This window comes from Sceloporus occidentalis, unplaced genomic scaffold, assembly GCF_023333645.1.
Source record: "Sceloporus occidentalis isolate IW3139 unplaced genomic scaffold, rSceOcc1.0.p SCAF_38, whole genome shotgun sequence".
Lineage (NCBI taxonomy): Eukaryota > Metazoa > Chordata > Lepidosauria > Squamata > Phrynosomatidae > Sceloporus > Sceloporus occidentalis.
Genome location: NW_028317018.1, coordinates 5,799,067 through 5,817,306, shown reverse-complemented (window position 1 = coordinate 5,817,306; position 18,240 = coordinate 5,799,067). Strand labels below are relative to the sequence as shown.

Genomic DNA, 18,240 nt, shown 5'->3' with positions numbered 1-18,240 from the left:
TCCCGTTGGGTATGGGGGAAAAAATCTCTTCCTTGCGCTCTGTCGGCAAGCACTCCTCGATGTCCCTTGGTCGTGGGAGATGCAGGGGCCCAGGTAACTCGTCAGCAACAGGCAGACCTACACCCCGTCGTCCAGACGCCCGTCTACGGTCAAGCCGCGGTAGAGAAGGCCCCAAGGACGCCTCATCCATATCAAGTACCAGCAGAGCTCAGTCCACGATAGGAATGTCAGGGAGACCCAACTCTTGTAGTATGCGAGGAAGCTCATGATAGTACCTCAGAGATAAGTAGGTATTATTGTGCCGTACCAGCTGTGTGAATGGGTGACCCCAGAGAGAGTGAATCCGGAGTCTCTGTAATTCCACTTTGAGAGGTCGTAATGCCCGTCGCACCTGCAACGTTAGGTCAGAGAGGTTGTGGCAGGGGGGCTTCAACAGATACCGGAAAAGAGCTCGGTGAGAAGGGCCAGTAAATCCTCAGAGGCCGCAGGCTCAGGGACCCCTCTGATCCTTATTTTGCCGTCTCCCCTATTATAACGTGAGGCACTTTGGCGTGCCAGGGCGACGACGAAAACAGCTTCACCACCTCCGGTGCGTGTTGCTCCTGCGCAGGGTTAAGAGCAGCCATCCCCTCCTCCAGGCAAATAGGATATGGAAATTCCTAGTTGAAAAACTGTATGCTAAAAAGCCACATTTGGCACATGCGCATTTCAAACAACCCGACAAACCTATGCATTGGTGGTATCTAAAGAATTCCCTTCTTGTCCTGGAAAATAAAATGTGTGGGGACACTGAATGAGAGAGAAGAAAAACACAAACACAGCAGAACAAAAGGGTACAAAAGTCAGTCTGGCCACAAAGGAGTTTACTATGTGTTAAGTTAGAATCTATGTGTAATATAGCCAATATTGTTATGTGAATGCAGACTCCAAAACAAAGGCATCTAACCCCTAGGGGGATGACTTGGGAGTCAGAGGAAATGGAAGTTCTGACCCAGCAGGCTAACAAACTACTTATTCAGTAATTCCAGCCAACTCATCCAAAACTACAATATAATAGGATACAAGGAGGATGAGGTGAAACTATACCACTTTGGTGCATGATTATGGGTTCCTGATCAGTAACTTCTTTGTGATTAATCTGGCTCCCTTCATGTTTTGGAAGGACAGTAAATACCAGCACTTGTCATAAGATGATCATAAAATACCAAAAAGACCAGGTAAAGTATTAATGAGAAGGAGTAAGAGTTTTCGAAAAGTTTAACAGACAAGAAGTGTCTGTGTGGTGCATTGGCCAGATGCCAGTGAAAATGGAAAACAGAAAATACCGTATTGGCCCGAATATAGGCCGCACTTTTTCCCCCCACTTTAAGTCTTTAAAGTGGGGGTGCGGCCTATATTCGGGGTCTAGCGCCTGATGCAGTCCCGGGCGCCGGGCAGGCAGCTGGGTTAGGATACAGATCCCCTGCAGCAGGGACCTGTATCCTACTCTCCGATACGCTCAGACAGCCTCCCCTGCCAGCACTTTCCACGGGGGGGTGCCGGCACGGGAGGTTGTCTAAGCGCATCGTGCGGACGGTCACCGGCTGCGGCGATGGGGGTAAACTGCCTCCGCTGCCGGCACGTCTGCACGATGTGCTTTAATAATCTCCCTTGCCGGGAATTCCCACGGGGGGAGGTGAGCTGAGTGCCAGCACCGGAAGTTGTATACGCGTATTGCGTAGCTGTCCCCCGCCGGCCCCGCAAGACACCCGGGAGTCTGCTCTGGTAAGTCGGGGGGGGGGCAGAGTGGCAGCATATCTTGGGGGGGGGAGGACAGTGGCATTATATCTCGGGGGGGAAGTGGCAGCATATCTCGGGGTGGGGGGGCAGAGTGGCAGCATGTTTTTTTGGTGCTTTTTTAAAGAAAATTTTTTTTTTTATTTACCAAACTGCCCCCGGTTATGCACAACTGACCCCCAGCTTGCCACTCTGCCCCATATATGCCTTATACCTCTTATATGCCAGTGATATGCAACTGAGCCCCCTGATATACCTTTTACCCCCAGATATGTTTTATGCCCCCCCTGATATGCCTAATATCGATATGCCTTATACCCCCTATATGCCCTGAAATTCATAATACCCCCCATACACCACTATAACTCACCCATACACCACTCTGGCTCCTCCCCCTCCCATACACCACTCTGGCTCCTCCCCCTCACATACACCACTCTGGCTCCTCCCCCCCTCCCATACACCACTCTGCCTCCTCCCCCTCCCATATACCACTTTGCCCCCTCCCATACTCCACTCTGCCTCCTCCCCCTCCCATACTCCACTTTGCCTCCTCCCCCTCCCATACTCCACTCTGCCTCCTCCCCCTCCCATACTCCACTCTGCCTCCTCCCCCCTCCCATACACCACTCTGCCTCCTCCCCCTCCCATACACCACTCTGCCTCCTCCCCCTCCCATACACCACTTTGCCCCCTCCCCCTCCCATACACCACTCTGCCCCCTTCCCCTCCCATACATCAATTTGCCTCCTTCCCCCTCCCATATACCACTTTGCCCCCTCCCATACTCCACTCTGCCTCCTCCCCCTCCCATACATCACTTTGCCTCCTCCCCCCTCCCATACTCCAATCTGCCTCCTCCCCCCTCCCATACTCCACTTTGCTTCCCGTCAGCCACTGAGGTTCACAAGACACCAGGGAGCCGGGTAGAGAGGCAGAGTGCCGAATGGAAGGGGGAGGAGCCAGAGTGGTGTATGGGAGGGTGGCTCCCATACACCCCTCTGACTCCTCCCCCCTCCCATACACCGCTCTGCCTCTCTACCCGGCTCCGTTACTGACAGGAACTTTCACTGCAGCTTCATAGAAGCCTCAGCATAAGTGAAGGTGAGTAACGGAGGCTGTCTATGCGATGCAGACCCCCCACCGGCTGACAGAGAAGATGATCCTCTGTCAGCCGGTGGGGGTCTAAACGATGCGCACAGCCAGCCTCCGTTACTGCCCTTCACTTACGCTGAGGCTTCTATGAAGTCAGTAACGGAGCCGGGTAGAGAGGCAGAGTGATGTATGGGAGGGGGAGAGAGACGGAAGTGAGAGACCGGCCGACAGTGAGGGGAATCCAGGTCCCCTGCAGCGTTGCGGGGGATCTGGATTCTAGTGTTATAATCCGATCTCTGTTTGAGGTCGGATTATAATTTTTATAATCGATAAAAATCGATTCGATTAATCGATAAAGAAAATCGTTGACAACGATTTTCATTATCGATTTATTATCGATTTTATCGATTAGTTGTTTCAGCCCTAATATGATGATACAATTATTGGATAAATAAATAAACTTATTTTCCAGAATCAGGAATGCCTGACGTAAGTGCTGGTCAGTGATTATCAGGTTCAGCCTGGAAAACAAAGTTCTAGAATAATATTTTGAGTAATGTTAACTTGAATGTGTGACAAACAGCAAACAACCATTATATTATTCAAATGGTTATTTAAATAGATTGTACATTTTAATAGATTGGATATGTATATAGGATTAAATCTACCTTAACTAGGATTAACAATAGAAACCACGTATTGCATATATAGTGCATATGTAATAAAAGACATATAAAGTACTACTGATACGTAAAATAAATGTTACTCCTATATAGAAACCAGACAATATATGTGTGTATCAGATTTTCCTGGATTGTACCCTCTTGTATTATTGACTATACTGCTTTCTGATGGTATTAACATCATATACAGCAAGATTTATGTATTTGCTATTATCTGGTGTCACTTGTAAACATACAGTGCTACCCTTGTCATTGAGTATGTATTTTCCTTTGGAATAGATCATAGATGTTAAGCCACCTTCAATTCGCTACCTGCCCGAAGGTACCCGAATTGCGGCTTATTGGAGCCAACAGTATCGTTGTTTGTATCCAGGCACCATCATGCAAGGTGAGGGGTCAACTGTTGGCTAAACAATGACTTATAACAATGTTTAGGGCTCAGAGAAAGTTTGTCGGATGTGATAATTTTTCTCTTTGGTTAGGAGACTTAGACCAGGAGGATGATAAAGATCTTATTACGGTGGAGTTTGATGATGGAGATACAGGACGAATTCCACTGTCTCACATACGCCTCTTACCACCAGATTACAAAATACAGTGTAAGTACATATTCTGACACACTAAAAAAGACAGGCTATTCTGCATTTTTAAACTGTTTTATTAGGTCAGTTAAGCTTCCTGGACCTATCTGTTTACATGCAGCTACAGCTGACATTGGTGATATCATTATTTCTGCAGGTGCAGAGCCATCTCCAGCTTTACTTGTACCTAGCGCAAAACGCAGAGTTAGGAAATCCAGCAAGGAGCAAGTAGAAGGGAAAAGTGGAGGCTCTGTCGGTTGCGAAGAGGTGTTGGTAAAGAACAAACCAAGGGGACGGAAACCAAGTGTCAAGCCGATATCTGGTATGTGGATGTTCTACCTTACCGTAATTAAATACAATTTTTACCCATGTCTTGTCCCATGCCCGCCCCTCTCTCAACTTTCTGATTATCTCCCTCTCTCAACAATTCCCAAAGTGACAGCATCACACACACATACAAACACAGACTTGTATGGATAAAAAACGCTTCCACCGGGTGCACAATTGTGTTGTATACAGCTGGGCACATTATTGTTAACTTTGGTTATTCTTAACTGAAAACCGCAGGGGCTATATAATAAATTTTACTGGATAATATATGTAGGCGTATACATATCTTTAAACCTATACATATATATATATATTACACCTAAAAGCTGCATAACAATCTTTAAGGGAGCCATTGATTTAGCCAACTGTGCAAGTGTTAGGATATCTTAAAACTTACACTTATGTCTGATCACCATAGGGCTTGTTATGGAAATTGTTAACTTCTGTATATTCTTTTTTTTTTTTTCCCCTCTCTATTCCGGTTATTTATGTGCTTTAGACTTTGACCGTACTACCATATTTGCTTGATTATAAGACGACCCTCCAAAATTTGAATATTAATTTAGTAAAGAAAAAGCCTGGATATAAGACTACCCAATACGTTTTTTTAGTAAATATTATTAGTAAATATTAATTCACCTGTAAGCTATTTTTTCATGTTTAATAAAAACTATGGTTGAGAAAAATGTTTTTTGTTTTAATTTCCTTTTAAAAACATGTATTGGATACTAATCATCAATCTAACTTATTAAATGACACAGTACAGGTTAAGTACAGGTTACAAAAGGATAAATGCTCCGACAAGAGGTCAGTGTAAAACATGATTACACTTAAATGTAATGTAAAAAAGTATTACTTCACAAGGGAGTCTAGTGGATGCCTGATATAGCCATCCAGCATAATAGTGGACATTAATACATTTTATAATACAGGCATTTTAAGGATATGTAGGATTGGGATAAAGCTGTCCTAAACATAAACCAAAGTAAGGCATCATGTGAGGCTTGAGGTTTAATAGTATTTGGGGAAAACTGGATAATCATGATTGACAACTATTTCTTCTGTGCAATTGAATTAAACAAGTTGTTTTTGTCAAAGGGGAAGTAACAGTGCAAGAAAGCACAGGTGAAGATGAATCTTCAATGAGCTCCAAGTCAGGCCAAGACATCCAACCAAATGTAATAAAGCCAAACACAACAAGAGAAAGGAAAAACTCTCACATGCCAGCAGAATCTTCAACTTCATTTGTATCACCAAAAATAGCCAGGCTAGGAAAAGTGAAGATCACCACTAAGGTCTGCAGTACGAAACAAAAGTGTTATCCAGAATCCGTGTTTTCAAATATGGTCAGTGGAGATGTACTCTCCGACACCGGCATAGCTTTGTTTAGCCAGAATGTACAAGAAGCAAATGTGAATAAAAAGAAAAGGAGACAGACAGAGGAACAAGGAGAGTTTGTACCTAGTGCCAAAAGCCAAAGGAAGACAGATGGTGAACTACTGGTAAAATTAGACCATGAAGGGGTTATGTCTCCAAAAACTAGAACAACTAAGGAGGCTATGATGAGGCTTGAAGACCCCAACATTTCAGTTAGAGGGGAAAAAAATATTACTAGTCTAGGCTACTCAACAGTGTGCACCAGTGAAGCCAAAGAAAAGTCTTCTAGATCAAAGACTCATCCACCGGATTCTCATACTCCCCTATTTGGAACTGAAGCATTTGATAGTATTGGAGGCAGCTCGAAGAGTAAATCTGATCAAAGCCAAGAAATTCAAGAGCCTAAAGAGGAGAATGAAAGCAGCAGTAGCAGTAGTTCAGAATCTGAGGGAGATGATGACAGAAATCCCAAAGAAAGCCAATCACAGAAAGATAGTACAAGCAGTAGCTCAACCTCAACAACTGTATCTTCAAGTAAAACTTCATCTTCTTCCAGCAGTAGCTCATCGTCAACATCCTCATCGTCTTCTTCCTCTTCCTCATCAACTTCATCATCCTCAAGCTCCAGTTCTTCCTCCTCTTCCACAACAGATGACTCCTCTAGTAGCTCAGAAGATGAAGCCCAAGAGATTGCTTCAAGCTCAGCAGATACACATCATCATCTGCAAGTCAAAGACATTAAAGCAAGCAGTGACTGCAAAGTTTCCATCCATATTCAGAGCCAGAAGCCACAAAAACAAGCACAACAGAAAGGTTGTAAAGGTAAACCCAAGAAAAGAGAAGGAATACATCTGCCTACAACCAAGGAGCTGGCCAAAAGGCAAAGGCTACCCTCTGTGGAGAACAGACCCAAGATTGCTGCATTCCTTCCAGCCAGACAGCTCTGGAAATGGTTTGGGAAGCCCACACAGGTATGCTTGGTATTTACAGATGGTTAATTTTGTGATCTTCATAATTTAGAATATGTGTCAAATTGTAATTTCAGAGCAACCTCAATCTTTAAATCCATAGCTTGCATTTAACAGTCCCACTAACACATAGCAGTATTGTATTTTGTAGCTAGGGGTTGATTTCTAGTTGTGTTGTTTTCTTTAAATTATTAACAATTGATGGTGTGCACTTTAATGCATATGATAGTTGAGTGGTCTCTTTAAGTTTCCATGTTGCCCATTTTGCAAATCCATGAGAGGAGTGTGCAGAAGCCCTCCATATGCATTTACCCCACTCCACAACCCCAACTAAAATGCCTTGCAGGAGATGTTTTAAAATCTCTTAGTGCTGTAATATTTATAACTTGTGAAGAAAAACAAATATATAATTAGGGTAAAAATTATTATTATTATGTGTAAAAGAAGAAAAAAAAGCATCACTGTCTCTGATATAACATTATATAGCAACCCGAACAAACAGCAAAAATGTCACTGTGCAACCATCAGCCACCTGGTTGACCACAGAACAAAGATTTGTGTCTCTTCAATCACAGATCTCTAGAGTTGCTGTTTTGCGATCCTTGTTGAGCTCACATATGTGTAGCCTAAGGTAAGAGGTATGATAAAGGGATAGCAAGGGAAGAGCTGACTTAAGCTTTTCTAATCAGTACACTGCATTGCAATGAAAAATGTCATCACTTTTAAAAGGAAACATATACTTTTATATATACAAGAAGTTTAAATGCAGAAAAACTATACATAAGATACCTTTGATAGGTGTCTGTAGGGATCTCTAGATGTTGCCAATTGTCTATGAAAAGGTTTACAGTTTTCTTCTATGATTCATACACATTTAAATAGTCTTATCGTGCGTGTATGCTTTGGGGCTCTGAGACATTTAGACATTTGATTTTAAAGAGGTGTCCCAGACATAATTCCAGTAAACATTTGCGGGCATAATATGGCTGCTATTACTTAAAAAGTATGTTCCCTAGATATTATAGGAAGAGTTTAGTGAAACTGTGACAAATTAAACCCTATACCCTAGACTCCCTAAGATCTATAGTGAGGTTGTTATTCTAGTAGAATTAATTTGATGTGTGCTGAATGTAAATTATTCCCTTATTATATAACTGTGAAGTAATGTGCTAATATATTTTTGATGCTTTTACAGAGGAGAGGAATGAAAGGAAAGGCAAGGAAGTTGTTCTACAAGGCTATTGTTCGTGGCAAGGAAATAATCAGAATTGGAGATTGTGCAGTATTCTTATCTGCTGGGAGGCCAAACTTGCCATACATTGGGCGCATCCAAAGTATGTGGGAATCGTGGGGCAATAACATGGTTGTTAGAGTCAAGTGGTTCTATCATCCAGAAGAAACTAATCCTGGAAAGAAACTGCATGAAGGCAAAGTAAGTCTTCTCTTTTCCCACCTTTCCTTCCTTCCTTCCTAATACCCTTTGAAATGTTTATACTTGAAAGTTCTTGTATCCTCTTGTGAAAAAATTTAATGAGTGGAGATGACCTTACATTATGTTTCCAGTCTAACTAAACAGGAACATTATTGAATAAATAATACCGTATTTGCTCGATTATAAGACGAGGTTTTTTCCAGAGCAAATGCTCTGAAAAATACCCCTCGTCTTATAATCAGGGTCGTCTTATAATCAGACCTCAAATAGGTCTGATTATGAGACTAAGATCCAGATCCCCCGCAGCGATGCAGAGGACCTGGATCCTCCTGTGTTAACCCCCCCCCCCCAACTTACCGGTGCTTCTGAGTCCCCGGTGCTTAGTCCGGGCTGCGTGTAGAGCTCTACACGATACAATCGTGTAGAGCTCTACGCGATTATATCGCGTGGAGCTCTACATGCTGCCCGGACTAAGCACCGGGGGCTCAGATGCAGGGGACCTGGATCCTCCTGTGTTATGCGCCCCCCCAACTCAGAAGCACCGGTAAGTTTGGAAGAGGGAGGGGGAGTGTTAAATGGGGGGTGTAAGGCATTTCTGGAGGCAGAGTGCTCTGTGAAATGCTTTTTAACCCCTTTAATGCCACTCTGCCTCCTGAAATGCCTTAAACCTCCCTATATGCCATAATATGCCTTTTAATCCTCTAAGTGCCAGAGTGGCATATAGGGTTAAAAGGCATATAATGGGGCACAGTGGCATATAGGGTTAAAAGGCATATTATGGGGCACTGTGGCATTTAGAGGGTTAAAAGGCATATCATGGGGCACAGTGGCATATAGGGGGTATAAGGCACTTCTGGGGCAGATGTGCATAACTAGGAGGCAGGTTGGAAAATAGAAGGAAATAAAACCAAAATATTTTTCTCAAGCATAGCTTTTATTAAAAAAAGTGTTTAAATGAATTAAAATTTACTGGTAAAACTTTTTTCCTATAGGGTCGTCTTATATTCAGGCTTTTTCTTTTTTTCCTAAATTAATATTAAGATTTGGGGGGTCGTCTTATAATCAGGATCGTCTTATAATCGAGCAAATACGGTAATAATGATAGCAATGTGCCATTCTATACGTTTTCTGAGAAATCTGAGAGTGTGCAAGTATATCTGTCTGCAACATTCATCTGAGTTTACTAAACAGGTCTGGTAAAAGTATATTTTATATTTAAACACCCCAGAAGGCACCATCAGTCTTGAAGAAATATAAAACTCCAGTCCACAGTCTTTCAAACAGCCTCAGAAAACATGAATACAAATTAAGATACCCTGGAAGAAAACCATCCAATGTTCTTAACAAGAGTTGAGCAAAATGCATGTCTGACAAGGGAGAGGAGCTAGAGAGTGGAGAGTCGTGTAGGATGTAAAGAGCAGCACCTTAGGTGCTCAGGTGCCCTGTGCCCCCCCCCCCGTCATCATCTCACTTGTCCCTTTGTCCCCACATTCACTGTGCCTCACCTCTCTTTTCCCTCTGGGTATAGGTTAAATAAACACCACATGGATAGGTAGGTATAGCAGGTATAGCGCAACTGAAAAATCACATACAAAACCACAAATAAATTATATTACCCTTCGTCTAATAATCCAACCTCAAATAGAGGTTGTATAATAACACTAAGATCCAGATCCCTGGCAGCGCTGCAGGGGACCCGGATCCTCCTCTCTGACAGCTGGTGGGGGTGTCTGTGCGATGCGCGCAGACTAGGGATGCACCAATATATCGGTGGCCGAAATATATCGACCAAAAAGGGCATTATCTGCAAAATGCCGAAATAACCAAAAACGGACGAAAATAATCGTCCGCAGGGGCTGGGCTGCTTACCTGCGCTTTGCTCTGTGCGAGCAGCATCTTGGCCAGGAAAAGCAGGAACCCAGCGGAGTCACGTGAATCACATGACTCTGCTACGTTCCTTCTTCCCCTGGGATCGTGGCCAGAGAAGTTGTTCGAGAGGAAGCAGCAGGGCCCCTGCAGTAGTATGCGAGTGAGAGATCTGCAGTTCAGGTAAGGGGGTAAATTAGCAAGTATGTATACATCAAATAAACAGAATCAGACATACAAATCCTGTATTTGCAGGTATACAATAATGTATGGAAACAGCATTGCAGGTATAGATTAACAGAACACACAGACCCACCATTGCAGGTATAGATCAACTGGAAATCACATGTAAACTCAGCACTGAGGGTATAAATCAAATACACACAGCCTGTGCCATCTTTGTCTCAGAAACGCCCTGCCTGTACCATCTTTGTCCCAGAAAAGCCCTGTCTGTGCCATCTTGGTCCCCAAGGCTCAAACACCCTGCTTGTGCCATTTTGCCTTTCCACAAATCAATTATATATCTATGATACATAGAAACACTTTTACAGTCACTCACTAATTCACATTTTCATTCACACAATCATTTATTCTCTTATTCATTCACACAAATAGTTTACACATTAATTGATGCATTCACACAAATTCATTAATTCTCACACTCATTTACACAATTCATCCACACATTAATTCATTCTCTTTCACACAATCCATCCACACTAATTCTTTCATTTTCTCATTCACACAGTGCATCCCCACATTCATCCATTCCCTCATTCTTACTCTTTATTTATTATAATATTCTTACTACCCCCCTTTCTCACTAGTTACCTCTCCTCCCTTTTCTCACTAGCTACCCTCCCCCATTTGTAGTTCACTTACCTTGCAGAAGTCCTGCAGTGGGAGCGCAAGGCCTCTGTCTCACTCCGCTGCTGCAGTGCGCGTTGCTTCGCTGCAGTGCGCGCTGCTTCACTGATGAGCGCCGGTATATGAAGTCATATTCCGGCGATCAGCATGAAATACCGGCACCGTGACCAAGACAGAGGCCTCACAGAGGAGAGTGAGGGGCGCCAAGTTGCTGAAAACGTATTCGTGAGCGACCCCTTGGTCCCCCTCTCCTCGGCGTCAATCAATGCTCCCTCGCGGCTGCAAATAATAATAAAAAATGGCGTTTCAATTGGGGGGAACGCGGGGGGCACGGGCCCCTCTGGCCCCCCTTCCGACACAACTGTTTCTATCTCTCCTGCTTTTCATCAATCCCCAGTCTCTAACTCACTAACTCACCTTTATTTCATTATATCTCTTCTGTTTACTTTGCCTCCCCATTTGTCTCCATCTCTTCTCATTATATCTCCCACTTCTCTATATCGCTCCCCCTCGTTATTTCTCTCACCTTTATCTTTCTATCCTCTCTCCCTTTCTCCAATTCTGGACTTTGCTTTGTGTACTGCTATATGGGCAAAAGTATTGAAACATACCATTAATTATTGAAATCAGTGTTTGGGCTAAACCCAGTGGAGGAAAATCTTAAAGCTTCAGCATACCAATACATTTTGGACAATGCAACTTTGTGGGAACAGTTTGGGGAAGACCCTTTTCTATTTCAGCATGACTGTGTCCCAGTGCATAGGTCCATAAAGACATGGTTGGATAAGTTTGGTGTGGAAGAACTAGACTGGCCTGCACAAAGCCCCTCAACCCCATTGAACACCTGTCACGGTCTGCCCAGGCTGCGGAGCTGCATATCTGTCCTGCTTTAGTTTCTCTGCTTTGCTTTGATCCATTCCTGGATTTCCTTTTGCTTTGTTCTATTTTCCATTCCTTGCTTCTGCTCCGACTCTTTGCTTCAGCTCTGCTTCCTTTATTAGGTGTGCCCCACCTGTGTTCTGTTTGTCGCAGTCTGCAGTCTAAGGTATGTCTCTGTGCTGTGTTTGGTTTACATGTGTGGTTTGTTTTGTATCTTGTCAGCAGGGATTAGCGTTAGGACCCACCGTCATTGGAGTACTTTGGCGTAGTGGTGGGCTAAGCATACTATGGCCATATCATGTAAACCAAACACAGCACAGAGACATACCTTAGACTGCAGACTGCAGACTGAGACAAACAGAACACAGGTGGGGCAAACCTAATAAAGGAAGCAGAGCTGAAGCAAAGAGTCGGAGCAGAAGCAAGGAATGGAAAATAGAACAAAGCAAAAGGAAATCCAGGAATGGATCAAAACAAAGCAGAGAAACTAAAGCAGGACAGATATGCAGCTCCGCAGCCTGGGCAGACCGTGACAACACCTTTGGGATGAACTGGAAAGGAGACTGCAAGCCAGGCCTTCTCATTCAAACATAAGTGCCTGACATTACAAATGCTCTACTGGATGAATAAGCAGCTCTCGCATAAACACTCCAAAATCTTGCAGAAAGCCTTCCCAGAAGTGGGAGCTGTTATAGCTGCAAAAGGGGGACTAATTAAATATTAGCGTCTATGTATTTAGAATGCAATGTCATCAAATGCCCTGTTGGTGTAATGGCCAATTCTTTTATCCATATAGTTTATTTTTGCTAAATATGTAAAGTTCTTTCCTCCATAAAGAAAGCTGTACTGTCCCAATATACACAAGAACGGAGTTGATTTTTGCATACAAAGTATATATGGTTTGCGATTATATTTCTCTTTAACAGTGCCTCATCAACGTGTGTGTAATAACAAAACCAAATAAATAAATGTGTTTTTCTCTTTGCAAACAGAGCAGGGACCACAAATCTAACAAAGGCACAACATCTGGTCTGCACATATCCAGTCTGAGGAAGGATTTTATGGAGGTAAGTGAAGTTGTCATATAAAATAGAAATGTATAGTGTCTAAGTTATCAATGTATATCAGTTCTGCTTGTGAGGAATCCTACTTTTCTTTGTCTGAAACAGACTACAATCTTGTTGATGCACTTCTTTTTATGTATTTGCATGATATATTTTTACTCCATCTACAGTGTGATTGTCTTATAATATGTCCTTTTCTGTACTGCAGCGTGCCTTGTACCAGTCCTCTCATGTGGATGAAAATGATGTTCAGACCGTATCTCACAAATGTTTGGTGGTTGCTCTTGAGCAATATGAGCAGATGTTAAAGACAAAAAAGTATCAAGACAGTGAGGATCTTTATTACTTGGCTGGAACCTATGAACCCACCACAGGAATGATCTTTAACACAGACGGAGTGCCCGTCATCATATAATCTGTTGAGCATGTAACCAGTCTAGCAGACATTTGTCTTGATTATTCATACACTAACGGTTGTAAGAAAGAGAAGTTGCCTGATCTTAGCACATGCCTCTCCTAAGGAATGTAATTGGAAATAAGAACAGCTTTGAATGAAAATGTTTCAAATTATGACTGCAAAGCTTTTTTGATAACACAGGCACAGTATCTGATGGTTGCATGTTACCTAGGGCATAGTCTACACTCGCTGTACAGGTACATGAGTTAAGAAAACATTGTAAAGATTGTAGGGTAAATGCTAGGTTTTTCCTCATACGTATAAATAATGCTTTCTAGAAGGCAACTGAGAAATGAGGGAAAACTCATGAACAACATAACAGTGACAAGTGACAGTGATTAGGCCTTTGTCACTTGAGAGAGACAGTCGTGAATAGTAAAAATAGAAACATAAAGCACTTGGAATAAGAATCGTTCATAATACATGAAATGCACAGGCATGTATTTTTTTTAAACAAATATTTAGGGTTTATGAAAGGTTTCAGAGATTGTTATCCTGGAGTATAATTCATGATGAAAGTGAGCTGTGTGCTTGTAACCTAGATTGGCGATTAAGATCATGAAGTATATTCTGGACAAAACCTCTGTTCATGTACATCTTTAGATGAATTCAACTTTTGAGACAGATGTATAAATATATATAAATATAAGCAATTGTATGTACATGTTTGTGTGTATCTACACACACACTATTATGTGTGTGTATGCATATGTGTCATATATATATATATATATATATATATATATATATATATATATATATATATGACATACCTACACAAAAATTACGCGTGCGTATATATTTATATGTACACACACACATACATATATTTCACCATAGATATATATATATATATGTAGAAATTTAAAAAACACATTTTAAAACTGTGAACATTCTGCAGTTAGAGAAAAAGGAGAGATATTTAACACAATCTGACTAGAAAAGTTTTTCTTTCTTTTCATAATTTGTGTTTGTAAATGACCTGGGATCACACACATATATAAATACAAGCTCAGCTCACACTACCGTATTTGTACTGTACCTAACTGCTACTGTTTAAATGACAAGGATTTCATGCTGGTACGCAGTGCCAGATAAAAGCACTTAACTGCCTTTTACACCATGGTTTTTCAGACAATCTTGCTGTGGAATAAAAGTTAGTCTTTTTTTGTGTTCTATTTTTTAAGATGTTATGTTGGACAGTTCTGTGTGTTACTTTTTCATAAAAAAAGAAAAATATATATTGTAGCAACCTCCTCCATGTTTTGTGTGAGTTTTTTCACCCAGAGCGCTTTCAGGGTTGGGGGGCAACAATTAAGCAATTTATCACTTCCAGTAATAGCACTGGACAAACTTCTTCCAGACATAAAGTGCTCCAAATTGGATTCTGCTACCCTTTAATAACAAGGTTTTTTTTAGATTTCGTACACTTTGGCTATTTTTTTTAGGTCTGTTATTTGTAATTATTTTTCTCTTTTGTCTGTACCCACACGAGTTATATATTGCTTTTTCAGGACAAGAAGGGCTTTCTTTAGAAAGTATTTTGATATCTAATTTATTATAAAAAAATAAATAAATAATAAAATATGGTGAAAAAATCTTTGACAATCTTTTACTCATCTACAAAAGCTAATGGGGGAAAAAACACTGAATCGATTCTAATATTTTTCCTGAGTTTAGAAATACCCTCTATTATTATAAAAAAAATAAATTGGAAGTTATAGGGCAATTATTACAAGTAGCGTATTGCTATTGCAAAATCATTTTCTATTGTGGTCATCCTGCCCCCATGTCCTATCTGGGACATCTTTGAAGCTAGCCAATTTAATTCACCCCCACCAAACCATTTTTTTTTTTTAACTAGACACCCTAGGATATTTCAAATGCTAGCAAGTCAACTCTTTTCATGTAGAAGATGGACGCATAAATCTTTTGCTCCACGGACCCACTGCTTTAATTTGTCTTACATTGGCACTACACCTCGGCAAATGGGGAAACATAACAAACCCACCGCTACTCCGAAGCATCCTCCACCGAAAGACAAGCCAGGATGTGCCTCGGTCAAGTCGTTCTTTCATACCCTGCAGGATGCGGATTCCCACGACTCCATGCAGAAGGCCTCACCGCCTGGCAGCCCTGGGAGTCAATTTTCTGACCTGCCGTCTGAATCCGGTCGAGATCCTTTGCATCCTATATCTAATCCGGTCGAGGATAACTGGCGTAGTGCACTTAAGGACTTGCCAACTAAATCCGACCTCATTTCTATCATCACGGAGGCGCAAGCGCCATTAAAAGCTGATCTCTCCGAAATTAAGAAGGACCTGCAACACATGGGAGTCTGATGCTCTTATTGCCCGATCAACAGTTGATGCAATTTCAGGTCAATTGCATACGCAAGCTACCACAATTATTCAGCTGAAGCAAAAGATTGAGGATCTTGACAATCGCGGCCGTAGGTCTAATTTACGTATTCGCGGGCTCCCGGAGTCAGTTTCCAGTTCGGATGTAATACCTGTTATCAGCTCCATCTTTAACCGGCTGCTTCGGCAGCCAGAGGATGCCGAGATCAAATTTGACAGAGCCCACCGAGCGCTGAGGCCTCGACCACCTGACGATCGCCCTTCTCGTGATGTTGTTTGCTGCTTTTCGGAGTATGTGGTAAAGGATGCCATACTCGCTGAGTACCGTAGAGCTGGCTCCCTGGAATGGGACGGCCATCCAATTCAGGTATTTCCTGATTTATCCCCCATAACTTTGCAATATCGCCGGACCTTGCGCCCACTTACCTCTGCCCTTCGTGAGGCCGGTATTCCGCATCAGTGGGGCTTTCCCTTCTCCTTGATGGTCCGCAAGGGCTCCGACCGGTTTACTATACGTAGTGCGGCTGATGTCCCTGGAGTGCTTGAACAATTGGGCCTACCGGCTATCGATGTTCCGGACTGGGAACTCAATTATGTTCCTCCACCTAAATTGGCTGACCCTACTCGCGACTGGTCCTCTAGGCCGCAGCGCCGCCACCGGCCCAGGAGTAATCATCCTCTGCCTTCTTGAGCAAACCCTCTGCTTCTGCATGTTCTCCAACACCAACATTGTTCTACACATCGCAATTTCACCACGTTGCTTCTACATTGCACTCGCATTACTCACCTGGGTTGCCTGTTCGTTCGTCCTGTTGTTTGGACCTCACCTTACTCACGTCTTCGATCACCCAGCGTTCGCACCGGACAATCAGCTTCTCTGTTTTTACTGGGATCCGGCGTACCCTATCTGCTGCAGCATGCCCTCTCACACCTACTACGAGGGACTTCATCTAGATCTTCCTCGATGCCCGGGGTCCAGGTATCAACGAGATTGCTTCTCTCAGCATCTTTATGGACGCTATTCTTATTCATGTTTTGTTGCTAATATATTTTTAACATTTTCTTTGTTTATCTTGTGCTGTGAGGGTTTGTATACCACATATGTTTGTGCTCTGACCTTTATGTTGGGGGCCCCCCTCCCCCTGCAATGCACCCCTACACACACACCCACTCTATACATTCACGCACAACCCGTCTCTTACAGCTGACATTCCTCTAGCCCTTAGTGCCTAGTGATGTGTTTTTCCCTTCCCCAACTCCTGTGGGATGTGTTGGGACTCTACGTCACCCTCTCGTACACAACTCTTATGTCCATGTCACGCTTGCTGTCCTCATTAAAGTGTTGGGAAGTCTTGCTCCCTTCTTTGCACATTTGTGCATACACTCCTACACTACACCTCCTTTTATGTTTAATGTTGCCAATGTTCACAAGCTGCGCCGTCAGCTTTTTGTTATAGTAACCAGCAGTGGGTCCTGGAACCTGCGCATGTTTTTTTTTTTTTCTCTCCTTTCTTTTACATTATATATATGGTATCTCTGTTCGCAATGGATTTATGTTCACTTGTTTGGCCCCCTGAGCCGACCATCCAGACACCTTGTGTGTCAAGTTTTCGGTATCGTCCATTTCTTGGATCGAACGGCTCTCCCTTTGATGTATCTGCATCTTGCTGGAACCCGCTCTGCGGGAATACAGTGTTCTGTTTGGTTCTTTTCCTGTTGTTTGTAGCCCTGACTGCTGTCTGCAGTCTTTGCGATGCGTGTACTTCGGCTGTCACCTATGTGTCTTTTCAGGTGTCATTCTCATGCAGCCTAATATAGTTAAATTTGTCACCTTAAATGTACGGGGCCTCAATAAGCCGGAAAGCCGTTCCAGTCTCTCTCATTTCTTACAATCCACTAAATCTAGGGTGGCCTTCCTCCAAGAAACCCACTTCAGAGATGGCAAGGAACCGAAATTATGCGCTTACCGCTTCCCCCCTCGCCTTTTTTTCAAGCTCCCGTGACACTAAGTCTAGGGGAGTAGCTATTTTACTTCATAAGTCTTTGCCATTCCAGTTAGTTGACACCTGGAGGGACTCTGAGGGGCGGTGTGTCTTTATTAAAGGATATATTATATCTCAGATGGTTACCTTTGCCTGTATATACGCCCCCAATCGAAATCAGACGAGTTTCTTGGTGTCGGTGTTTCGTAAACTGGCCGATTTCCAAGAGGGGATCTCTGTGGTGGGGGGCGACTTTAACATGCCGCTTGACCCCAGACTGGACTGTTCTTCTGGCCGCTCTCACATCCCATATTCACGTATTTCCAAAGTTAGGAGGACCCTTCATGACTTGCAATTAGTCGATGCGTGGCGAGTTCAGCACCCAACAGTTAAGGATTATACATACTACTCTTCACTTCACGCCCGTTATACACGAATTGATTCCATTTTTATTACGCATCATCACTTACCCATGCTCTCCTCCTCCAGCATCGGGCCCACGACTATTGGAGATCATGCCCCC

At 42.9% G+C, this 18,240-nt stretch overlaps 1 protein-coding gene across 1 annotated transcript in view; it reads left to right on the top strand.

Annotated features, from left to right (window-relative positions):
* The window catches only part of LOC149290669 (trinucleotide repeat-containing gene 18 protein-like), a 68,702-nt gene extending 55,369 nt beyond the window's left edge, over positions 1–13,333 (top strand). Inside the window, exons 23-29 of the mRNA XM_089488455.1 lie at positions 3,834–3,942; positions 4,037–4,153; positions 4,293–4,457; positions 5,564–6,813; positions 8,006–8,242; positions 12,847–12,921; positions 13,127–13,333. Of these exons, the coding sequence (XP_089344581.1) occupies positions 3,834–3,942; positions 4,037–4,153; positions 4,293–4,457; positions 5,564–6,813; positions 8,006–8,242; positions 12,847–12,921; positions 13,127–13,333 (2,160 nt within the window). The remainder of the gene's footprint in view (positions 1–3,833; positions 3,943–4,036; positions 4,154–4,292; positions 4,458–5,563; positions 6,814–8,005; positions 8,243–12,846; positions 12,922–13,126) is intronic.
* The last annotated feature ends 4,907 nt before the right edge of the window (positions 13,334–18,240 follow it).